The sequence below is a fragment of the Rhineura floridana genome, chromosome 1, assembly GCF_030035675.1.
Source record: "Rhineura floridana isolate rRhiFlo1 chromosome 1, rRhiFlo1.hap2, whole genome shotgun sequence".
Classification (NCBI taxonomy): Eukaryota; Metazoa; Chordata; class Lepidosauria; order Squamata; family Rhineuridae; genus Rhineura; species Rhineura floridana.
This window is the reverse complement of record NC_084480.1, coordinates 314,706,457-314,732,487: the sequence shown is the minus strand read 5'-3', so window position 1 is coordinate 314,732,487 and position 26,031 is coordinate 314,706,457. Positions and strand designations below refer to the sequence as shown.

Here is a 26,031-nt window from a genome sequence, read left to right as displayed (position 1 = left end):
AGATCCATAACAGACCTTGCAAACTTCTTCAAAGTGATCGATGTGACATCCCATGAGGAAGGATGTAGGAGCCATTACAAAATCCAACATCTGACGAGACAGAATAGGTACAAACGTGTGCTGCCACTGAATAGGATGAATGTACATCATGAAGCACTCAGATACGAGTGTTAACAATGCCCAGTCAGAAGAAAACAAAACAATCTTCCGCTCTGTTAAAATGCACGTTATTATCTGGAAAGGAAAAAAATAAATAAACGTACAATGTAGCAGCATACAGTATCTTATCATTCAACAAATTTTAAACTTTATACACATTATCTCAGTAACTCACACAACGGTTAATCTTATGTGTCCATATGGAATGTCAATATGGAGAGGGAGCTGGAGGCAGACTTGTACTGGCAACACTCTGTAGACTTCTCATAGTCATAGGTCATAGTCACTACCGGATTTCATATCCTTTGAACATCACATCCACCATCATCTCCTTTGTACTACTGACTCTAGGAATAGACAGATCACCATGTCCCAGATTCATTCCTCCCCCCCAAAAAATAATAATGGGTGTGCGTCTCCCTTTTTTAAAAAAGAAAATCCTTACAAATCCACCCTGTTTTACAAAAAGAAGTGCTTACCATGTACCTATGGGGGCAGCCATCTTTTTTTTATTCCTGGTCCATTCCCCAGGAAGGGACTGCATGTTAATGACGTACAGTCACTTCCAGAAAGCATTTTAAAAGAGTTTTTTTTTCCTACACAGCCACGGAGCTGTTAGCCAAACAGCTTAAAATGTTGAAAAAGTTTAAAAAGAAAAAAGAGGCACCCTAGGACCACCTTGTTAGCATAGCATGGACCCACGTGTGGTTCAGTCCATTGATTTTGCAGCTGAATCTGCAGATCAAGCTCACTCACGCTCAAAGCAACTTTCATACAAACTCTTTTATTCAGAGGACACCATCTGCCTAGAATGCTTCCTGCACAAAATCCCACCAAAAACAAATGTTTTAGATAGATTAAATAAATAAAAGCTTTCCATAAAGAGAAAAAGCTAGATAGTCAGACCACAGCACAATTGTATAGGTCCACAGTACACTTAGTGGCAGATTAACCACTGTCTGGGAATTCACCAGTGTAACTCTTGTACAGTACTTGAAGTTACAGACTTCTTTTTACTTAATAGCTTTAGTGTCCCAGTACAGCTGCCTCCTTCTGACAAGTGGCAGAAGGCACACAGAAATGATTTATAAAGAATGAATCTCCTTAACAGGCTGATGAATTATTTTCTTTACTAGCCAAGTATTAATTTTGGTTATAGAATGGATTTGTACATAATCACATAGCGTCATAACATTTATTATATTCTAATAGCAATGTTTGTCATAATTATGACTTATAAAAATAGTTATCACTTATAAAATTATAATGGCTTTCCAGATCTGCTCTCAGGCAAGCAGAGAAATTTCCAGAAAGAAAACCACACCTTAATATCAGCAATTTGCCCTTTTTATATCCTTGTATAACAGTAAGGTACCAAACATTTCAAATCATTATCGCTTCTTTCTTTCTCGTTCTAGCTAAATTACAATTAATACAATAAAATGGAAGCTTTATCAAAATTATGTTCAAAGCAAAAAGAATATTGGTAACATATAACGGGGATGGATCAAATTCAAACAATTACAATTTTAAAAAGTATATCCGGATAAGAATTATATAGATATGTTATCAAAATCGAACCTGCTAATTTAATATATACTTTCTGGTATGTGGAATAAATTTCTCTCTGCTTTAAAAATATTGAGTTGAAAATATATGTCTGACTCACAACCTGAATAAAAAGGATTAATGCTTATCTACAAGCTAGATCTTGGTGTCTAGCATTAACTGTTCCTCTTCAGCAAGGTCAGAAGACACAGCTTGAGACTTCATTCTTTTTGCAGGAATGAAAGCTGTGTCTGGTTACGGTGAGGGGATTCAAGTGCCTCAGCTGACCAGACATCTGCTTTGACACAATTAACCACTGCTTGTGCCAATTAGGCAGGGAAAGGTGTCACATCTCTAAGGCCTACATGTGATGGATTTGATAAAACTAACACTAGAAGGCTTGGGAGTTGTCTTAGCAGCTTCCAGCACCATCCATCAATGAAGAGAGACCCCTAGAACCCACAGAGACTCCACCTGCTCAAACCAACCCAAACAGACATCAAAACAAAAATGGGAGAGAAGGATCAGACGCGAGATAATTCCACAGAGAAAAAGACAGGCAGGCATCAGAGAGCTGTCAGCAAATATGCGATAGACGCAGTTTGGCTGACCTGTTGCCATCATCTCCACCTCCCTGTCTTATCGGGAGAATGAAGCACCCTGAAGTCCATTGCCCAAGATGATAACAAGGGCCCTGCTGGACCAGACCAAAGGCCTATCTGGTCCCGCATCCTGCTTCCAACCAGATGCCAGCTGAAGCCTGCAGACAGGACAAGAGGGATAGAGCACTGTCCTTGTGTTTCCCCCCAGCAATTGGTATTTAAAGGCATGCTGCTTCAGATCCTGGAGGTAGCATACATCCTTCAAGACTAGTAGCCACTGAAAGCCTGAATTTGTCTTCATGAATTAACCCTCTGTCAAGGCCACCACTGCACACAGTCCCACAGTTTAACTGAGCTCTGCATGGAACAGTACTTCCTTTTGTCCATCCTGAATGTCCCACTGTTCAGCTTCATTGGATGACCCCCTGGTTCTAGCATTATGAGAGAGGAAGAAAAACTCTCCACTATGCATCATTTTGTAAGTCTCTGTCATGTCCCCCACTCTTACCCACCTGCTCCCATCTCAGGCATCCAACTGTAGGGTGCTTTCTTTTTTATCAGCAGCAGCCGCACTATGACAGCAAGCCAGTATGGAAAGGAAGCACCCCACAGCTGAGTGGGAATGCTTATCCACCTGTGCACTTGTTATTGCTGCTGGGAAAGAAAGTGCACCAAAAGCCAAATGGCCACGGTGGAAGCAGGATAAATTGCCTCAAGAAGCCTGCTGTAATATCTGCTTTATTTCCCCAACGGGGGGGGAAAGGCAAATAGTGATGGAATGGCCAGACAGTTGGTGTAGTATACTATTATTTGATCTGGTGATTTATTATTAATTAATTAATTGATTGATTGATTATTATTATTATTATTATTATTATTATTTATACCCTGCCTTTTGGCCAAAGGCCCTCAAGGCGGCTTACAAAGAAAAATAAACAGAAGTATAAAAATACATCAATAAAAGCAATACAATTTACAAAAATTAAACTAAATAACAAATAACATTATTAAGGAAAGCTTCTCATTCATCCTGTGCCTGCAGCCTAACACAGTCAAACGCATTCGGACATGGGACAGAGATGAGGAGGGAGTCACATGTAGATTAAAAACAGCTAAAAGCACATTCACATTACTGCGATCCTCCGTGAAGGTATGGCCTTTCTTCTCCCATAGTCGCTGCCAGAGCTTTCAGAAAGCCCATTTCACACTTGGAAAACAATGGCATTAGACTAAACCAAAAAATACTGTGCATCTCTCACAAGCAATACATGGATCAAGTTTCCACCTGCATAAAACAAAACAGTCGTGCTATACCTGTAACACCTGCTCCGGTTTGAAGCATAGGAAGGGAAGATGTAGATCCAAATCAATAAGCGGACTGTCAGGATCCTCCCGAGATGGAAATATTACTTGGAGAGGCTTCATGTTAAATATCTAGAGAAACAAGAGGTATGGGTTTTCAGCTGGTTTGTGTGTCATCACCAGAAACCGCAACAAGAGATTTCAATCCATTTTAAAAATATAAACAGCAAGGAACAGCCCTAAGTGTCAGGAACCAAAAGATTGACTTTACATGCAAGCCACTCACAAACATCAGCTGAAGCATTCTACAATTCATTAGCAGATTTCTCTGCAAAAACAAACATGCTTGGGAAAGGGCATAGCTCAGTGGCAGAGCACCCGCACTGCATGCAGAAGGTCCTGGTTTCAATCCCCAGCATCTTCAGGTACAACTGGGAGAGAACCCTGTCTGAAATCCTAAAGAGCTGCTGCCAGTCAGTGTACACAATACTGAGTCAGATGGGCCAAGGGCCTGACTTACTATAAGGCAGCTCTCTATGTTTTTGTATTTTTCTTGATCTACAGAAAGAAACTAAACAAAATAACTGAGAAATTTACAATGGATGACTTATCTAACATCTAGTATTATAATGATAACAGACCATCTATTTCAATCCCTTTTTGAGCAAGAAAATACTGTTAGTTCATTGGGGGAATACAACAAATAGTTGTACTACTGAGCAGATAAACTATGAAGACAAATGCAAATTCCGGTGTTATGTAAGACAAGAATTACATAAGACAAGTCTGCTTCAGTGTTGGAACTGCTTTTTAATATGTTATTAAACCTTTTTTTTTAACAATATGTTTTTGACCTTTTTTTTAAGGCGTCTTCAAAGCCTTTTAAAATAATGTTTTAAAGATGTTTTGTTTTAATGTATTTTAAAATCTGTTTTTATGACGTTTTCAAGTGTTTTTAGTGCTTTAGTTTGCTGCCCTGGGCTCCTGCTCGCAGGAAGGGTGGGGTATAAATCAAATAATAAATAAATAAAATAAATAATTAGTTAATAGCTCCTGTAGAACTTATATTTCAAGCACAATTATGAGCAGTTACAATACACAGTTGGATAGTATAAAGCAGACAGAAAACTTGCATTCAATTGCATCACTCAGTGAGTCTCACACAGACTAGAGGCCCAAGGGGAGACTACAGAACTGTCCTGCATTCTAATGATTGCCAAATACTGGAATATCCCCTGGGAAACTGTTGTGATCAGACGCTAGGTGACATAGGCCCAACCAGTCCCTAGGGAGACTCCTGACAAAAAGAGAGAATGGCGATTGCATGCATCCTCCTACAGTTTGCACTGAAAACAAAATAAATGATTCTATGAATTATGCCATGTCCAACAAAAGGAGTCTACCACCATTGTTCCTGTTTACCATATCTAATAATTCCGTCATGGGAGAAAGAGGTTGCAGTCTGAAAAGCAGAGCAGAAAGAGATCCAAAAGGACAGGACAGCTGAGAGCAGAAATATGTATGACAGAAACAGAACTGCATCTTCAAACATGGATGACCCCCAAACAGTGGTAAAGAAGCTGGAGAGACAATTTCCAGTGGAAAAAGAGCAGACAGGGTGTGCCAAACCATTCCCTCACATGCCACTTTTTCCCCCTGCAACCCCTCCTCTAAGGAACGGAAGGCAGTCAAATGGCCTGGAGAGAAGGAGGGAATGCAGAGAAAAGAGCGACAGGCGACACTCCCAACCACCACCTGGAATTCTCCACTAGAACTCCCCCATGCCCCTCTATTGCCACCAGTAGAGGTGGCCTGTATTTGTAGACATAGGCCTGCTGCTGTCACATGTAGACACATCTGGCATACTCATAATGTAGTTTTCTTGGTATGCTCAAGATGCACCTCTTTATGCTGCCCTTCAACGCCCGAGATATATCCTTTGGGACCCACCCTAGTCTTTTGACTGTCATTTGTTTCAACTGATTTTAATATCAAATTTTTAAATTGTTGTAACCCACCCTGGGACCTCATAGTGAAGGGCAGGTAAGAAACCTAGTAATAATAGTAGTAACAGAACTTTCCTAAGACCCAGGTACCCCAAGAGGAAAGGTGACGGAAGGAGGGACTAGAACAGGCAGCTGACAGAAGAGGAAGTATCTGGAGGAGATAACAGCGTATGGAGGAAGCAGTTGGTGGAGATGATGGCCTATGGAGAAATAAGAGAGGAAACAGAGTAAATGGGAAGGAAAAGCGGCCATGACTTTTTGCTGTTTTGAATACCAATCATGGACCAAGTTCTTTGGAATTAACAATCCCAAAAAGGAACATTTTTAAAGTTCCTGCATTCACAGAAAGCCACTCAGGAAACTACTACAGAGGAGGTATCAAATACTGTAGCTTCAGTCATTACCAAGTGGAGCGGTCCTGGAGGAGGACTAGGTATCAAAGACAGTTTTGCTGCAAATTCTTTTATATGGTCGTCGGCATCTAACTCCTTGTAAGGCTTCAACTGCACCAATAGGCTGAAATAAAAAACAGCAAATAGCATATTTAAGTGGAATTCAAAATTACTTTTTGAGAGAAACCACATTCCTTCAGAGTATTTTTTTTTCTTCTGCATACAACTACCAGCTCACTGCATTCTTTACTCACCATACTTCACTTTAACTCAGCACCCACCTACACAGTCCTGACACATTTCATAAATGCAAAGTAAACAGATGCGTAAGCTTCAAGAATTTGGCTTCCACAGCTTTACCAATTCATGCAGCCAAATTCCATCTAGCACTTCAGTCCTGCACTACTCGATACAGAAAATAAAAATCTAGACAGCAATGCACAAAAATAGACATACCACTTCAAAAATTACGCAGCTGGATATTTTACAGTATAGTAGCAGACACTGTTGTAGCATCTTTGTTTTTAAGACATTTTAAATATGTCTTTAATGCTTTATCAGGTATTTGAAGCCCTGGGTTCCTTTTGGGAGGAAGGACGGGATATAAATTTAATAAATAATAATAAAACAAAATGGTAAGATAACTTTTTTAGCACTGATGTAAGGGGCTTTCCAGATAATCACTTTTAGCCCATTTGGTGCATGCAGTCAACATACCTTTTGTGCAGACTGCAAGAACAGATGCATTATATTTTGCACTATGCCACCAGCCACTCTCCCCATTTCCCTTGAACATTCTGTAATGTAAAAGGTCTGCTACAGCCATCCCCTGAACCCAACCACTGGAGAGACTAGATTCCCTTCAGTAGATTCTGAACCATTCCAGAGGAAAAGTTCTCCAGGTTTCACTTAATTAGAACCTATTTCTTAACAATGATGAGTTGTAGGGCTGTAGCTGGATGTTTACAAAATTGACTTATCAATTAAAATAGGCTCAACATTCCCAGGGTAATTTATTTTATGGGTTTCTACCTTGTTTTTCTCTTTAAAAACTATGTTAAAAGCATTTAAAATTATTATTAAAAACAGTGAACAGATGATAAAAACACACACACCCCTATGTACTAACTCAACCAACCCAATCTGTGGAACTGGCACTTTTACAAAGGCCACGTAATGTTTGTTCCAAAGCGGCAAGAAATTAATCGTTTGGTGTGAGAGCACCTACTCTCTGGAACTCCCTGCCCATTGATATTAGGCAGGTGCCTTTGCTGTATTGTTTTCAGTGCCTGCTAAAAACATTGTTTTGTTCCAGCAAGCCTACTATGCATGTAATTTTAGCATACAGTGTTAACATGAGGCTTTAGTGAGTGTAATAGTTTTAAAATTACTGATTTTAATGTTTGCTTTTATTGGTATTTTCAATGAATATTTTAGATTGCCTTTTGTAAACCAGTTGGAGAACATTATATAAATTTTGAAACAAACAAAAATAAATAAGCATACATTACAAAATGTGTAACAGCAAGAGTAAATCAATTTAACACATCTCAATTAATTCCCCCTTGGGAGGACATTCATTAATTTTGGCACCACCACTGAGAAGGCCCTGTATCTGTCAGGACTTACTTTCCTACCATCCTATACCACTACTAGGAAATTATGCACATCACACATTCAGAAGGCTAAACACAGCTGCCTACAGCTGTGGACTCAAGCTGTGCAGAATTATTTCCTGCTTAGAAAACTAATCCTTTCATATTCCAAACTGATGTGAAAGTGGAGACCACTACAGCACTGTCTATGTATCAGCTCATTTCCTGCCTTAAATTGATTTGGTTTCCTCTGCCTCCCAACAGTTATAATTTGAAACTAAAAGCTCTCCTGCTATATTACAGCATATTCAGAGAATTCCTGTTAAACCAAAAATCACAGCTATGGGCATGCATGTCTATCATATAGGTAGCATAAATAATAATGCTTACCAAGACAGGCAGTCTTTGAGGGTATTAAAGTATGGATACTTGGATATGATACAAACAGCAAATGGCACAAAGTATGAAGCAGCTCTAGAGACCTGTCCAGTTTCCCACTGAACTTGCCCATTGGAGAAGATGTGTCCATCCTATAAGGAAACTGCATGTTACTTTGGGTGCCTGTCAAGAACCGTCAGTTTTGGAAAACCCAGAATTATATTTACAGAATACAGGGTATAAGCTTGCCTTTAAGAAACTCTCATGCTACAAGTATACATTAGATGCCCAATACTAGTTTTTAAAATCTTTGGCAAATTGCCATTTTCTACTTTCTAAAGCCACTTCTATGAGATTACAGTGGCATGTCCAGAACAAGTTATTTGAGTCGACAAAATCAAAAGCATTCATGCAGGATATATCTTTGACTAGAACTCACAATCAAGAACTATTTTCAGTCTTCTTCAGAGTGGTATGCCCTGAAATAAAAGAACTTAACAGCGGCAAAAGATAACAGACACTAGATCACTAATTTGAAGAATTAGTCATCATTTGGTAATTATCAACTCAACATTTGGAACTGGTTTATTAGGAGTGCAGCAGCAGACTAAACAACATACTTGCATAGGCTGGTAATACTGTGCAACAACACCATACGTTCTGTTACCACAGACATCTGTGAAAACTAGGAAATGGATGTGGTCCTCCCTGGATTCACATGTTATATTAAATCCTCCTGCAAATGAGACAAACGTATTGTGGAACACAGCACTAACAAAAGTTAGTAGCACTGGTTACAATATGCATATTTACAGACCCTGAAAAGTAGCCCCTGAAGCAAAAGTAATAAGACTGACCAAATCAAACAGGATTGGGAAGGGAGAAACAAAGGTGGACAAACTGCCACACCCAGAGCCCTCCTGCAGACATAATGGCAGGGCAGAAAGGAGAGAAGAGTGGCATTTTTCTCCCTTTTCTGGGGTTCCTGGGTTTTTTTTAAAAAAAAAAACAATTTTAAGTCACTCCAAGAATCCATGGGGCAGCTCATTTTATGGGCATGTTGGGGAAATGGAAAGGCCACAGATCCTTTGGGTCCATCCCTTTTCCTGACCTGCCCCTGGTACAGAGCTCTGACATCAGTAAGAAAAAGGTAATGGGAGATTCTCGTACTACCAGGAAGAGGCCGCACAAGGTAGGATCCCCCTTTCTGAGGGTGGACCTCCCTCTCTCTGCTTTCAGAGAAGGAAATCCAAAACATCCCACCCTCCTAGGGATCATAAGATTGCAGCCTCAGTTAATTAAAGAGATTAAAAGTGAAAGTGAATACCACAGAACTTTGATTACCATAGAAAACATCAATATATGTGCATTTTTGAAATATTTTATAGATAGCGCATGTTTTTTGTGTGTGTAACAGACACATCTGAGGCTATCTGTACAGGGATGAGGGTTACACACACTTTTCCAGAACTGGAAGAGAAATCATTGGTTAGGTAATCATGTAAACCAGCCCTTAGAGTTCTGGAATAATACACATTAAATCAACTCTCAATAAAATGAGACTCCCAGTTTTCCAGAAGCACTCTTTGTCCCCTGCATCACTGTATCAACATCGCTCCTATCCATTAACAGTTATGAAATTGATTGTTAAAATGAAAAAAGCAAGCATTACCTGGAAAGCAAAGCTGTGGCAATCCATTAAGGTCAACATCTTTAGGAACACTAATATCTTCAGTCTCAGGAGCTTTCGGGGCCCCATTCAGAGGTCTTGCACTTTCAATCTTGGATTTCTCTTTCTTTTTCCGAAAGGAACGCCGTTTTGTTTTATTAAATGCATTACTATTTATATTTGCTGTTTGCAACTCCTCCTTGCTGATAAATGGAGGTACGAAAACAGAAAGAACTTCTGGTTCAATGGGAGGAATGCTTTCCACATCTTTTTTCTGGGCAACCTAAAAAAAATTAAAATGACGATGATGATCTGCATTTTGTCTCCACGTGATGATTCACATTAACCGAACTTTCTTCCATTATTTAGCAGCAATTTATTTTTCTTGTAAAACAGTCCACCCCATATTTTTAACAAACTATGTTATTAACATTATTTAATGCTCATAATTACGTCTCTGATCTTCATAATCCTATGCACTATCTTCATTTTTACATGGTTTTCTCTGCACACTTAACCTGATGCTAAGTCCTACTGATCCCATGGAATGTACTTCCAAACAAACAAATATACAAATTGACTCTAAATCTACTAGTCCATAGCCCCATGCTGCCTGCTGCTGGGGCAAAATTTAAGTCAATTTAACCAGGTACAAAAGTCCTCTGGGCTGTTTTTGGTTCTCTATTTTCTCTGTCAGTCACCTATTCCATCCTTCAAAAATTAATTCACATTCAGTGAAACTTTCGCAAACAATAAGTCAGGACCTTAATCTCAGTCTACACAAAAACTCACAGATAATGGGCTATGTTCAATGTTAGTCCTACTCAGAATAGACCCATTTAAATTAATGGACATAACTTATTTAGATGTATTAATTTCAATGGGTCTACTCTGAATATTTTCTTCCACAATATTTGTTAAAATCTATCTGCCCACTATTCAGTCCCAGATGAAAAGCTCCAATGGAGATGCAGTGTGCTGATGACACTCACTTTTGTCCTTTTCAACCAACTCAGGTCTTCAGTCCTGCATTTCACTAAAAAGTCAATAGAAGTTCTTGACTGGATGAAGATAAATCACAACTAAAACCAAACATGACTGAAAGAAGGTGCATTTGATTTTGCTCAAATGCAGCAGCACCTGTCATCGGCTTTTCAAAAAATCTGGGACTCATCATTTGCTTTTGGACTGTTTGTCTTTTTTTCTATTAAATTTTAAAAAGAAGGAATAGTTAGGGTAGCCCAGAGGATGATTTGAGAGCAACTGGTATATCATATCTGAAAACATTTGACAGTTGGAAAACCATGCAATAGTATTTACTATTTTATAACTGATATGCAAAATTTAAAAACAGTTTATAAAGTGAAAAAAGAAATAACTATATACAAATATTTAAAAATGAAGAAATATGCAAAAAGAATCAAAACAATGAGGTTAAAAGCGCAAAACATAAACTTAAGCCAGCAATAAGAACAGACAGGTGTTCTAATCAACTTCTGCCACAAACAATTAAAAAGAATCCAAACTAGGGTGACAAAAGTGTAGGGGGGCGATATCTGATGAAAAGCTCAACCACTGACGTTTTATGAGTAGCACTAAAAGTGTGGTACATATCAGATGGATACTGTATAATGGACAAAGGAAATACATCCAGCTTGCTTACGTTAAGCCTATTTTTTTTAACTGACACATTTGCATTCTTGCATGCACCCGCTCCATAAAATGCTTTATGGGACCATCCGCCTCCACTTAACAGAAATTCAACATGACCCTAGGTGGGTTGTGGCATTATCGTTTCTAGTTTGGCTTAATAGATATGAATGGATTTATTTCAAATTTACAAATGCCAGAATTAACGTTAAGGTCTAGCGCGGTATTTATTTATTTTATTTTCTGCCCTTCAAATATATTATAGGGCAGCTTACGATATAATATCAAAGGCACCATAAAACTAATTAATTTATTTAAGTTAAAAACAGCAAGTTTATAAATAAAATAAAAAATAGCATCTGTATAAAACATTAAAAAGCTAAAACAAATTAAAAGCTGTTTGCCCACCAGAACAGGCATCAGGCAAGCCTCTCTGAGGACAATTCCAAGGGCCCCGATGCTATAAAGGCTCTCCCCGTGGTAGCCACCTGTCATAGTTCAGATGGCGGGGAAACCAGAGCAGGGCCTCTAATAAGGATTTCAAAGTACAGGCGGGTGATCCTTCAGGTACCTGACCTAAAACCATGAAGAGTTTGAAAGGTCAAGACCAGCATTTGGTACTAAGCCTGGAAATGTGCACATAACACCAGGTCCCAAACAGGAGTCTAGCAGCAGTATTCTGAACAAACTGCAGTTTCCGCACCATCTTCAATACCAGCTCCACACAGAAGGCATAACTCAAAGGGCATAATTCAGTAGCCTAACTGAAAGGTTACCAGAGTATCAGTCATTGAGGCCAGGTTACCAGTGACAGAGATAGAAATGTGAAGGCCCAGAAAAACCCGGAAAAATTCAGAAAAAAGGGTTTTTTTCCATTGTTTTCAAAGACTTTTTTGTTTTTTTCCCAAAAAATTGGAAAAATTGAAAAAAAGGACAGAAAAATGGATTACGGAATGTTTTATTTTAGCATGATGAATAAAATGTTTCACTGAATCTTGGTCCTCCCCTTTTTCTCATTTCTTTTTATGGGAATGGATGCTTTATGTCTGCTTGACACTGTGGAAAACTAGCGGAGACAAATAATTTTCTTTGTTATTAATGCTGATGGTTTCTTCTGGGTTTTTTTTAAATTATTTTTTGCCTGCTCCTCATAAACTGGAAATATGGAAGAGGTTCCTTACAGTTCTGGATCTTGTAGATCCATTTGTTACCAAAAAAAGTAAAAATTTTAAAAAGTAAATTCAATTTGTAATAACTGTTCGAATAAAATGTATTTTAATATACCAAATGTGATAATTTTATGCCAAATCAACTTGTACATAATTACATTTGATATTCCTGAAGTAACAAAGTGACTTTCAATCTGTAATAAGTGCTAATGTTGCACTTTTTCAATTTTTCTGAAAATTTCCATTTTTTTCTGAAAGAGCCAGCAAAAAATTTTTTCCCCATGGCTTCAAAATTTCCAGAAATTTTACATCTCTAGACAGAGACGCTTCAAGGAGCATCCCCAAACTGTGATCTGTTCCCTCTGCAACAGTGCAATCCTATACCAAACAGGGTGAATATCACTCAAGTGGAGAGACAAGCCACCTATCACTTACCTGTCTTATCTGAACTGAATCTTAATTTGTTGGCCCTTATCAAGTCCTTTAACATGCTCAAGCACCCACTTCACACTTCCACTACCTCACCTGAATTAGTAAAAAAAGAGAAATAGACCTGAGTGGCACCTCATTCCAAATCTCCATTATGACCACACATAGTGTGGTTCATGTTGATGCATAGGTGACAATACTGAACCCTACAAGACCCCACAGTATAAACCCTGCAGTTAACATTCATACTACCTTAGCAGAATACTTTGGTGCAGCCTAAAATTATCAGTATAATTACCAGGACTACCATGCTTCCAAAAAAGGAAAACATATATAGTTCAAAATACACTGCAATTACTAACAAACACAAAAATGAAGGGAATTATTCCATCATGCAGAATTCGTCATTTGAGATTCATGCTGAAAATCTTTTAGCAGCGGGCCACTCTGTTGATGAGCAAGAGGAAGTTCTTCCTGTTGCTCAACATTTAACCCTATAGATTGCTAAGGATAATTTTGTCACTACACAGAACAGCCATGAGCTCTCTAACATATACAAAAAAGAAAGACTGCAAGAATTTAATTCTCAAGAAAGAGTATAGTTCCAAGTAATTATCATTACCCATTTTCACATCTGCACATCCAGCATATGACTAGCAGATGCATCACAAATCCTGAAAGATACAGAATCTGCATTAGTTTAGTTTTAGTTTTAATTTATTTATACCCCGCCTTTCGTCCAAAGGCCCTCAAGGCAGCTTACAAAGAAAAATAAACACAAGTATAAAATTACAATAAAAATACAAAAAACCAATACAATTTACAAAAATTAAATTAAATAATAAATAACATTATCATTATCGGCACCGCCAGGAAAGAGGTAGTGGTATTAGTGGTGGCGGCAGCTTCCAAGAGACAGAAGGGCAACAGGCATTTTTTACAGCGAAGCTGTTTGCTGTTTCAATGTTGTCTTTCTCTCCATGTCCTCAGGCTTGCTCAGCTGCCACTCCCCGGACTTCTGCCGCTGCTGCTGGTGATAGTTTATGTCAGGGGGCAGCTGCGGGAGCTCGGGTTTGGGGACCTGGGCCTTGCCTGGAGCAGGAGAAGGACATGGTGGTGGCGGCTGTCACTGAGCAGGAGGCCCTGAGCCAGGAGGCCCCGCATCAGGCTGTTGTTGGGCAGGGGGCATTGGTGGCTGTTGTTGGCCCGCCCCGGGCCATTGCTGAGCAGGAGGCCCTGCGCCGAGAAGTGGTGGCGAGGACTTGGGCCTTCCCTGGAGCAGGAGGAGAGGGACGTGGCGGCGGCGGCTGTTGTTGAGCAGGAGGCCCCACGCCAGCTGTTGTTAGGCAGGAGGCACTGGGCTGTTGTTGAGCAGGAGGCCCCCCGCGCCGGGAGGCCCAGCACAGGAGGCCCCAAGCCAGGCTGTTGTTGAGCAGGAGGCCCCGTGCCGAGAAGCGAGGACCTGGACCTTTCCTGAAGCAGGAGGAGGAGAGGGACGCAGCAGCAGCAGCTCTTGTTGAGCAGGAGGCCTCACACAAGACGTGGTGGTTGCATTGCAGTGCACTTAGGCAGCCTTCTCCAGCACCTTCGTTCATACTCAGTTATTCTGAAAACTTTTTCGTAGGAACACATTGTGCCTTACTTCTTTTCAAGACACTTTACAGGCATGCAAAAAAAGTAATAAAACCTAATTCTGAGCCTTAAATGAAAAAATATTTACTAAGCAAACTTGTACAAAGCGGATCAGAAAATAAAACTCCAAACAACATAACAGTCATAGATTCTTACGACACAACAACAAAATCAGAGTACAAAGTCTGAACAATTTCCTTGGTTTACCACCCTGCTCACTACTTCACATCTCATCAGTAGCCCAACGCAGAAGCCCCTGCCCCAACATCAACGTACTATTCAATCTAAAATACGGTTTTGTCAATGTCAATCCACTGATACAGAAGACATTTTGCACCCCTTTCATTTTTCTAAAGTTGCCCAGGGTCTGGGCTGCTCACAAAGTGATGTCCTGGTCTAATAAAAAACCCATCTATTAAGTTGCTTATCCAAAATTCATCTGCATTTATACATAAGCACCTACACTTCCACCTGCATCTACAAGCTGTTCTCATCATGAGAGTAGTTTGATTTTTTTTGTTCTTGGAAACAAACCACTTCTTCACACAATTAGTTTATGGAATTGACTGTCACAAGATATGGGGTTGTCTATTGGTTTAGGTGGCTTCAAAAGAGTGTTAGATAAGTTCATGGAGAATAGATTCATCAATGGCTGTTAACAATAATAGCCAAATGAAGCTGGCATGTTCAGAGGTTATAGGCCACAGTATGCCAGTTCCTGGAGAGCAACTTTGGGAAAGTGCTGGCAAGCTTACAAGATCATCAGAAACATCTGGTTATCCACCATGTGAAACAAAATGTTAGAATTTTTGTCTGATTCAGGCAGGGTTTCTTAATTTTTCCTCAGATAATAAGCAATTCCTTACGGATTTCAGATTCTTCTTCCTTTACAAAAATATGCTTAATAAAATAGATTTCTGAGCTTTGGAATTAAATTAAATGTACTGCCTTCAAGTCGATTCCGACTTATGGTGACCCTATGAATAGGGTTTGAGACTGAGAGGCAGTGACTATAGTTACCTGCTACAGTAGGAAAGAGGAAGGCCCCTGTTAGGGCACAATGTTCGATATATCTTGTTATGGTTGCTTATTAAAAGCCTCAAAATTAAAAACATAACCAGTTCATTCTCCAATATAGTGTTCTGTTTTTCTTTCTTAAAAGAATGAGTCTGTGGGAGAAATGAAAATAATAGCGAGACATCTCCTTAGCCTTAATGTGTGGTATTAACAATGTACTATGGAGATATTTGGGGATCAAGTGTACTGCCTTCAAGTCGATTCCGACTTATGGTGACCCTACGAGTAGGGTTTTCATGAGGCTGAGAGGCAGTGACTGGCCCAAGGTCACCCAGTGAGCTTCATGGGTACGTGGGGATTCGAACTCTGGTCTCCCAGGTCATAGTCAAAGAATTGTACCCCTGGGGTCCCTTGCCCTCACCCCCCCCAGGGGGGTTCTTTGCTTCTGAGAACAGTCCCAACTCCCTTGGGTCTCTGCTTCCCAAGCAAACTCTCCTTCCTTTCAGGATTAAGCTTACAGTAGTAACTGCCACCACCTCTTCCTAGCTCCCTTCTGAGAAAGGGGATCTCAGAGAGCTACAGGAGTTCTAAGGGTATTAACCCACATTAATCAATAGTAATCAGTAGCGTCCAGCAGTCGAAGACTGGATTTAGAATCATTAGTTTCGAGTAATACACACCAATTATAAAAAGGGTAGTTTATTTAAAAGAAAAGAAAGGTATATCCAAATAAAAAGAGCAACAATTGTTTCCTCAAAGCTAGTCGTCCTCAGCCAGGCTACAAAAGATACATTAGCATAACAAAGGTGAGAGATTCAATACAGACCAAAAAAAATAACAAAGAGCTTGCTAAGCTAAGATTCTATACTCACAGCAGAAAAGCCTGGTTCCCAACGGCTTCTTCCCTGTAAACTTCAGGCGAGTTGAGATAGATGGAAATAGGAAACCACAACTGAAGGAACATCCTTCATTTTTAAGGAGTTTTGTGGTCAACGGGGGGGGGCAGAGCTTGGAAAAGTTACTTTTTTGAACTACAACTCCCATCAGCCCAATCCAGTGGCCATACTGGCTGGGGCTGATGGGAGTTGTAGTTCAAAAAAGTAACTTTTCCAAGCTCGGGGCGGGCAATTAGCCATGTTCCACCCCTGCTGTGATCAGCTTCTTTGAAGATAAGGTGGCTAGACAGCCCCACCCAGGGGTCCTGATCTACAACATCCCCTCTTCCTGACTTTTGATATCAGGAAGCAGATAAGAGATAACTGCTAAGGTTCAGTTGCATCTTCTTGCAATGTTGCAAATTGTCCGTCTGGCACTGAGCCATGGATCTCCCTCAGTAGGATGTCCTAGGGATCCACAAGGCTCCCAGAATTCTCTCTGGTTGAACCATTTTAGCTTGACCAAAGTTAGCTATTCTTGACATGCCCCTTTTTGGGAAGATGGAATCTAATTTAGTAAAATTTCCTAAGAGAAGTCCAAACTAACTGGAAGCAGCTGGTCTAATCCATTGGTGTTCAGCTGGTTGATGAAGACCCAAGACTGGGCTGCGGCCTGTGCTAAAGTGGGCTGCAACAGCTGCACTATCACTGTACAAATATATGGTAAGCGAGGGGCTCTGCCCCGCTCGCTTCTCCTGCCAACCCTGACTACTGTCACCAAAGCTCCCCCTTCCCACCCAGTCTCCGGCCTGCTGCTGCTGCCACCAGCCTCCCACCTAGTTTTTTGCCCAGGCTGTGGCTGCTGCGTTGCTCACCAGCTTGCCCCACTCCCGCTGTCACGCTGTGTGTGTCTGTGTGTGTCCCTGGCCGTCACTAAGAAGATCAATTTACCTGGGCATTTACATGCCCCACCTTGATACTGGCATTAAGCCCACTATGGGACAGCCCAATGGATACTTAGCTGCCACCACCTACTCAATATAGAGCTGCAGGACTCTGGTGCAGCTTAGCAAGAAGGCCCAGGCAAGGATGTGGGGTGAGATTGTGCAGAATCCCCTTGGATCACACCACACTAACTCTACTTTAAACAAAACAGTTTAAAACAAAATATGCAGAACGTGGAATTATAATAAAAAGAAACAATAAAAGGCTGCTTCTAGCCTCTAAACTGGCCCTACTTACTAATAGAGGCAGAGAGCTTCTTTCAGGCGTGACAGGCCTACATTAGCCTTAAGCCAGCAGTCTTTCCTCCTTCCCTCTTGGAAAATAACCAGGGTGGACTTCAGGTAACTTCCCCTGCTAACTCCAACAGAAGACCCTCAGTACTGGACTTGGCCAAACCTTTCTAGATCTTTGCCTGTGAAACTGACACAGAGGCCTACATTGCATTAGGATGTTGGCAGGGGTGAAACAAGAGTCACAAAAGTCAACCTTGGTTGCTCATTTAGGAAGGAAGGGTAAGGAGGGAATGCAGAATGCGGGAAGGGGTGCAACAGAAAGTCAACTTAAGCATGTTGTGCATTTTCTAAAATTAACCCTAACCTTTCCAACTGTCTATGACGGGTCCCCAAATGCATTTTTGGGTTAAATAAAGGTCATGGATCTGAAAAACTATACTGGCAACAAACTCAGCAACACCTAAACTAATACAGATACTATACCAGATTCCCAGAAACTTGTGATATTCTTTAAATTTATCTTGCTTAAAGGTTTTCTTTCAATTTTATGCAAAGCAGGGCCAGTAGCGAGAGAAAGAGAGTGTGTGTGTAAAAGTGTAAAGTATTTTATAGTATTACTCCATGAAGTTTAACATCGCAAAAGTGGGAATGACTATGCTTAAGTGTTAAAATAAACAAAGAAATAGTGAGCTAGATTGTATGCAACATATCCATGTCAGAAAAACTACAAGTGTGAGAGGGGGAAAGCAAGATTGTCTTCAACAATACCTTCCTTAGGTTTCCTCATTTACATTCCCAACTTCACTGGAATTGCTTTCATGGACTACTGTGACTAACAAACTGTATGTCATTCACTCCAAGAAATACCTTCCCTTGTGTCTTAGAAAACTAAGGCAAGCATAAAGAAGTTGGAAAGAAATAACGATCAGTAGATATTAATATTACTCTATTCAAGAACACAGGAAGCTGCCTTATACCACATCAGACTAGTCATCCACCTAGCTCTGTTGTCTACCCTGACTAGCAACAGTTCTCCACAGTCTCAGGCAAAAGTATTTCTCATTACCTGGATTAACTAGATATGTCAGGGATTGACTCTCAAACCTTTCGCACAAAAAGCCCTTGCTCTATCGCTGAACCCGGTTAAGTAAGATGAAATATCCTAAGATTAGTACAATAAGGCCCCACTAATACGGCGGGTTAGGGACCAGGCCCCCGCCGTAAAACGGAAATCACCGTAAAGCGGGGCCCCATAGACTATAATGAGCCGCGTTGCGAAAAAATGACACAAAAACATCGCAAAACGGCAAAATCGGCTTTAAAACGGGGAATTTCCCCTGCTTGAAAGCCGCCGCATCAGCGGAACACCGTAATGCGGAACTCCGTAAAGCGGGGCCCTACTGTAACAGAATTGTAGAGATCAGCCCAAGAACCTCTGGGAGAAAGAGAGCAGCCCCTCAACACAAAACACGCTTATTAGCCCACATACATTTCACTGAAATGAATGGGGGACCCATGCCTGCAAGTCTGAAGTGTGCTCTTAAAACACACGCATTAGATCTAATTCAGAGACATGCTACTTTTTTATTCTATGCAATTAATAGCTTACTCCAAAACTGCAGCTTCAAATGTTGCAGAATACTGGATCCATTAAGGATTCAATGTAGTGTCAGCATTTTCCAGATTTATTCAGGACCTAACAAATAATATCTTTAATTCTTAAATGTTGTTATATTCAGTGAATTAGTAACCCTCGTTCGAATACAAAATTCTCAAGGAGACAAGTGAAACAAAACTAATACTATCAAAAGGAACAGTAGGCACAGCCACTTTAGACAGCAGCCAATAAACCAAATAAAATCAACTGAGTGCATTAAGCTGCATCTAGTTCACCCTACTGAAGTCTTCAGAGAAAGATGAGTTTATAATCATTGCTGTTACAATTCACCAGAATTAAAACAAACTAAGAGCTGCAAACCAATACACACTTGGAAAATGGACTGCCTTCAAGTCGATTCCAACTTATGGCGACCCTACAAATAGGGTTTCCATGGTAAGCGGTATTCAGAGGGGGGTTACCATTGTCTTCCTCAAACCTTTTGCACACACTTACCTGGGAGTAAATTCCATTGAACCCAATGGAGCTTACTTCTGAGTAGACATGTATAGGATTGCAGCCTAAACATATTAAGTTGCAGCTAGTTCATTCAACAGAAGTTGATTTATAGGAACCTGAATTTATACTTACTTCTATTACAACTTGACAATAGTAACACAAAATTTATTATTTATTTATTTTATTAGACTTATATACTACCCTTCCTCTCAGTAGGAGCCCTGGGAGACAAACAAAGCACTAAAAATTTGTTTATTTATTACATTTATATACCACCCCATAGCCAAAGCTCTCTAAAAACATCCTAAAATATCATAAACACAGATTTTAAAGCATACTGCAACAAAACATCTTTAAAACATATTAATATGTTTAATTAAAAACAGTTAAAAGCTTTAAAAAACATCTTTTTTTTAAAAAAAGCTTTAAAAACACATTAAAAAGCAATTCCAACACAGAGGCAGACTGGGATAAGGTCTCTACTTAAAAGGCTTGTTGAAAAAGGAAGGTCTTCAGTAGGCACCAAAAAGATAACAGAGATGGTACCTGTCTAATATTCAAGGGAAGGGAATTCCAAAGGGAATTTCACTACACTAAAGGTCCACTTCCTATGTTGTGCAGAAAGGACCTCCTGATAAGATGGTATCTGCAGGAGGCCCTCGCCCACAGAGCGTAGTAATCAACTGGGTATATAAGGAGTAAGACGGTCTTTCAGGTATCCTGGTCCCAAGCTGTATAGGGTTTGTACACCAAAACCAGAACCTTGAATTTAGCCTGGTAGCTAATAGGAAGCCAGTGCAATTTTTTCAGCAGCAGAGTGACATGTTGGCAATACATCACTGCATTTTGCACCAGCTGCAGCTTCTGGACAAACCTCAAGAGCACCCCACATACAGTGCATTACAGTAATCCAACCTGGAGATTACCAGTGCATGGACAACAGTGGTCAAAACTGACACACAGGCTAATTTCTATCGGTTTAGGAGTTTGAAGGCTTTTGAAGTTACATATACATCCAACTTAATATTATTTCCTTAACATCCCATGCAAGTAAAGTAACGCTCAAGATTCTAAAACAAAGGCTCTTACCATATATGGAGTGAGAAATGCCAGATGTCCAAGCTGGATTTAGAAAGGGAAGAGGCACCAGAGATCATATCGCAAACATGCATTGGATAATGGAATGGACCAAGGAATTTCAGAAGAAAATCACCCTGTGCTTTATAGATTACAAAAGCCTTTGATTGTGTAGATCATGAAAAACTATGGAATGCTTTAAAAGAAATGGGGGATGCCACAGCATCTGATTGCCTTGATGAGCAACCTATACTCTGGACAAGAGGCTACTGTAAGGACAGAATATGGAGAAACCGATTAGTTCCCAATCAGAAAGGATGTGAGACAGGGGTGTATTTCATCACCCTATTTGTTTAATCTATATGCAGAACATATCATATGGAAAGCAGGATTGGACCAAGATGAAGGAAGTGTGAAAATTGGAGGGAGAAATATCAATAATTTAAGGTATGCAGACGATACCATACTACTAGCAGAAACTAGTAATGATTTGAAAGGAATGCTGATGAAAGTTAAAGAGGAAAGCACAAAAGCACAAAAGCAGGACTACAGCAGAACGTCAAGAAGACTAAAGTGATGACAACAAAAGACTTATTTTACTTTAAAGTTGACAATGAGGACGTTGAACTTGTCAAGGATTATCAATACCATGGCACAGTCGTTAACCTAAATAGTCAAGAAATTAGAAGAAGGCCAGGATTGGCAAGGTCGTCAAATGCAAAGATGTATCATTGAACACTAAGGTCAGAATCATTAAGTCCATGGTATTCCCGATCTCTATGTATGGATGTGAAAGTTGGACAGTGAAAAAAGCAGGTAAGAGAAAAATCAACTCATTTGAAATGTGGTGTTGGAGGAGAGCTTTGTGCATACCATGGACTGCGAAAAAGACAAATAATTGGGTGTTAAAATAAATTAAACCAGAACTATCACTAGAAGCTAAAATGATGAAACTGAGGTTATACTTTGGACACATAATGAGAAGACATGATTCACTAGAAAAGACAATAATGCTGGGAAAAAAAGAAAGGAGTAGAAAAAGAGGAAGGCCAAACAAGAGATGGATTGATTCCATAAAGGAAGCCACAGACCTGAACTTACAAGATCTGAACAGGGTGGTTTATAACAGATGCTATTGGAGGTCGCTGATTCATAGGGTCGCCATAAGTCAAAATTGACTTGAAGGCACATAATAACAACATACATCCAACAGTCACAAGCCCTTGTAATCTTGCACCAACAAAAATTGTTCAGAGGACAGATAAATTCATACTTCTTTGTAATTCTTAAACACTAGGATGAGGCTGACAAATGTAAAGCCCTAAAAGGAGTTTCTAGTGTGGCCTGTGCCACTCCACACTAATGGCCAGGGATAGTCAACATGGTGTCCTCCAGATGTTGTTGAACTTCAACTCCCATCAGCCCTAGCCAACATAGCCAATGATCAGGAATGGTGAGAAATGTAGTCCCAACAACAACTGGAGGGCCTTTCATTGGCTAAATGCAAATTATTAAGCCACCTTCTGGATCAGGAAGCAATGACCTTCCTTAGGGTTAACAGGGCTGACCTACCAATGGCTGCTACTGCATGCCTCATGAGGTATCAGCTTCCTTCCCTGTCCAGCAATGCAGCCATGAAGGACCACTGTGCACTGTTCCAAGGGGCAAGAATGTGAACAAGTGGTGATGATGGTAGCTTTCAGTCAATCAAAACAGATCTGGATGCTTTTATATAACTGCTTTGGCATGTAAGGAGCTGTACTTGGGAAAGGGTCTTAGCTGGTGAGCAGCTGGGAACTGAGGAGTGCTGACAGGGGTGGTGGCCGTGAAGAGGTTTTCTGGCAGACAAGATGTGAATCGTTAACCCAGCAGCATTGTATGGCAAGAGTTGTTTTTAAAAGCAAACCACTATAGCCCTCCTGCTCGTCCCTTCTCTCATCAAAAGCACTTTGTAGTTTTCAGTGAGCAATAAATGAGAGTGAGTGGGCAATAAAAGAGTTTGACCCTCTGCCCACCTTACTTTAGGGTCCATACAACAAATGTCACATTGCCACCTTCAAACAAAAATGGTGAAAAAGTCATTGCCAGTCTTCACACAAACTCTTTTCGCCAAAAAGAGATACGGATTCAGTTGTAGAACAGCTTTTAAGCAGTTCAGCGGGAAAATAGATAGTCAACAAATGAACCATTCTGCTGAAACAGCCCAGGCTAGAAAACATTAGGGTATGAGCAAAAAAGACAGCCATCTACTAAGCAATTTGGGGGGGGGGATCTATGGAGGCATGCTTCTGATGAAGTGGACTACAGTCTACAAAAGCTTATGAAAAATAAGTGTTTTAGTCCTTAAGCTATCACAAGACTCTTTAATTTTTTTTGCTGCAAGAGATTAAGCCGGCTACCCCCTCTGGAAATCATAAAGGCTTGATTATTAAGACATGGCTGTGTGTTACAGCATGCCCATGAAATGTCACAAGCTGGTGATATGGGAACTCACAGCAAAGCACCTCTCCATTTCACAACTTCTTATTCTAGGAAGTGGGTTTTTTTTTTCCCTGTAAGAAACACTCACCTTGCAAAAGACAATAAACCCTGAAAAGGCTTACCCTACCCACAATTCAAGTTTGTGACCGAACTCTCTAAGCAAAGGCAAAGGAGGAAGTTCACAAGTTAGTGAGGCAGGCAAAATAATCTAAATTCCTGTAATTCACTACGCATTTACAACCAGGCACCTGGTTGGCCACTGTGAGAACAGGATGCTGGACTAGATGGGCCACTGGCCTGATCCAGCAGGCTCTTCTTATGTTCTTATGAAACTGCAGGAAAAGAATCTTTTCCTTTTCAGCCTGAAGGTAGTTTGTCAATACAGGAAGAACGCATTCACAGCTTTGCACAGTTACAACAGCAGAGAAATGTGGCGGCACTGGTTTAAAAGGAATGCAGGAATGAAGAGAAAATGAGGGAAATCACCAGCCAACTGCAAAAACATAACAACTGGGTCTAATCTTTTTTTTTTTTACCTGGTATATTTCCTTTGCCTTTTCTCTGGGGACTCCAACCAACACGCAGATTTCCAGAATGGCAGAAGGCAGCTCATCTTCCATAGCAAGGGCACAGTCCCAACAAGAAGCAAAGGCACAGAAAGGACTCTGCTGTTTCTTCCAGCTGAAGCCAACTGACCCAGGAAAAGCACGTTCCGTTTCACCCCTAAAAAATGGAAGAAGGGAAGGGAGATGAAGGCAGCAGCCCTGAGGCTTACCGAGAAAGAAAGAAATAAAGATCTGTCTCGTCCATAAGGGGAGGAGCTTCCGAAACTGAAACGCTCCTCATCCCGAGAGAGGATGACCAAATGGGACAGTGGGGTGGGGAAAGGCATTCAACAGGGGATGGATTGAAAGACTGGATTTTAAAAAGTGAACCTCAGACACAGACACCCCAGTGCTTCTGAGTGTCTCCAAATATGCTTCACAACCACACTGGGAATGAGGAACGCCTGCTCCCGAGTTAAGGAATAAATGTGTGGTGGGAGGTTGCCTTTAGTCTTTCCTCACCCCAGTATGGAAGCGAAAGTAATGGGCTGCCCCATTGGTTCTTACTTATTCTCTGTTTTATGGACTCTCCTGTCATGATTTCTTCACTACCATCCCCAACAGTCCAGAAAATAGAGGTGTTGGAGGCTCACCTGACCCCGGAAGCGGGGGAGAGATGTGGTCTGCCTCCCCACAATCAACTCCCAGTGAAGGGAGCTGGTTTGGGGGAAGAGAAGCTGCTCCACTTGAACTCAGCTCACAGGCACCCACAAAAGAGTGGGGGGACGGTCTCGCTTAATAGGCTCTCCAGACCTCCCCCTTTCCAAGGGGCTTGCTTATGCCCGGCCACTCCCCCCAAAGAAACGAGGGGAAAGATGCAAAAAACACACAAAAACACCATAACCCCAACAGTTTTGAAAACAAATAAAATAAAATAAATTTTAAAAACACCTCTCCACCACCCCAATCTGCCCTCGGCCAAAGTGAATGGTAGAAAAGAAAAGATGCTGAAGAGGGAGTTGTCTGGGGACCCCTAAGGAGGGTCGCTGCCCCCTCAAAAGACAGAGGGAGGTGACGAGACTCCCCCCCAAAAAACCCACAATAATATGAGGGTTAAACTTCTCCCTGCGCCCACTTACGCCGCTGCCTCTGAGGGACTTCTCCCTTCCAAGGCGCGGAGAGGGACACCCCTCCACCCATTTAAAGGGAGAGCTGAGGGACACCCGTCCACCCAGCCAGCCAGCCGCCCGCCCCTTCCAGGAAGAAGGCGGCTCCCTCACAGGCGCACATCCTGGCCTCCCCCCGAGCCCGGCTGTGCCGCTAGAGAAGGGCGCCTTCAAGGCCGCAGAAACGCAGCCGCGCCCCTCAGAGGCCCCCGCCACGCTGTGCCCTCCCCGGCTTCGGCTGTGGCCGAATGGGACTCGCGGGGAAAAGGAGGCCGCGGTGCCCTTCTGTCGCCTTCCCTGAGAAGGGGCAGCGCTGTCCCTGGTCTGGAGGCAGGAAGGTAGGGGAGGAGGGTGGCTGGGTGAGCCGCAGCGGCGCCGACGCAGGAGGCTGCTTCTGCCGGGTGAGGCCGTTGGTCCATCTAGCTCCATGTTGTCCACGCTGTCTGGCAGCGGCTCTTCAGGGTGGGAGTCTCTCCTGACCCTACCTGGAGATGTAGCCGGGATTGAACCTGGGGCCTTCTACATGTGGAGTAGATGCTCTGCCGCAGACTTGCAGCAACAGAGAGGGAGAGGATTTTTTTTTAATTTTGCCCTGGTTGTTGTTTTTTAACTTGAGTTTTATTCTTAGTTCTAGACCAACGTTAAATCCAGCACTTGTGGTGCAATATCTTTGTTTGTTTGTTTATTGTTGTTATGTGCCTTCAAATCAACTTTGACTTACGGCGACCCTATGAATCGGCAACCTCCAAGAGCATCTGTCATGAACCACCCTGTTCAGATCTTGTAAAATCGGTTCTGTGGCTTCCTTTATGGGATCAATCCATCTCTTGTTTGGCCTTCCTCTTTTTCTACTCCCTTCTGTTTTTCCCAGAATTATTGTCTTTTGTAGTGAATCGTCATCTCAATCTTTCAAATGCCTGGGAGAAAAGATACGTCTTTACCTGCTGCCAAAAAGATGTCAATGACGGCGCCAGGTAGACCTCAC

The 26,031-nt window shown here is 41.3% G+C and overlaps 1 protein-coding gene across 1 annotated transcript in view; it reads right to left on the bottom strand.

The window, feature by feature from the left end:
* The window catches only part of DENND3 (DENN domain containing 3), a 72,842-nt gene extending 47,480 nt beyond the window's left edge, over positions 1 to 25,362 (bottom strand). Inside the window, exons 1-8 of the mRNA XM_061607048.1 lie at positions 24,534 to 25,362; positions 23,872 to 24,058; positions 9,655 to 9,934; positions 8,603 to 8,718; positions 7,995 to 8,134; positions 6,022 to 6,133; positions 3,624 to 3,743; positions 16 to 234 (exon numbers count right to left, since the gene is read on the bottom strand). Of these exons, the coding sequence (XP_061463032.1) occupies positions 16 to 234; positions 3,624 to 3,743; positions 6,022 to 6,133; positions 7,995 to 8,134; positions 8,603 to 8,718; positions 9,655 to 9,934; positions 23,872 to 23,955 (1,071 nt within the window). The 5' untranslated portion in view covers positions 23,956 to 24,058; positions 24,534 to 25,362. The remainder of the gene's footprint in view (positions 1 to 15; positions 235 to 3,623; positions 3,744 to 6,021; positions 6,134 to 7,994; positions 8,135 to 8,602; positions 8,719 to 9,654; positions 9,935 to 23,871; positions 24,059 to 24,533) is intronic.
* Between the last annotated feature and the right edge of the window lie 669 nt (positions 25,363 to 26,031).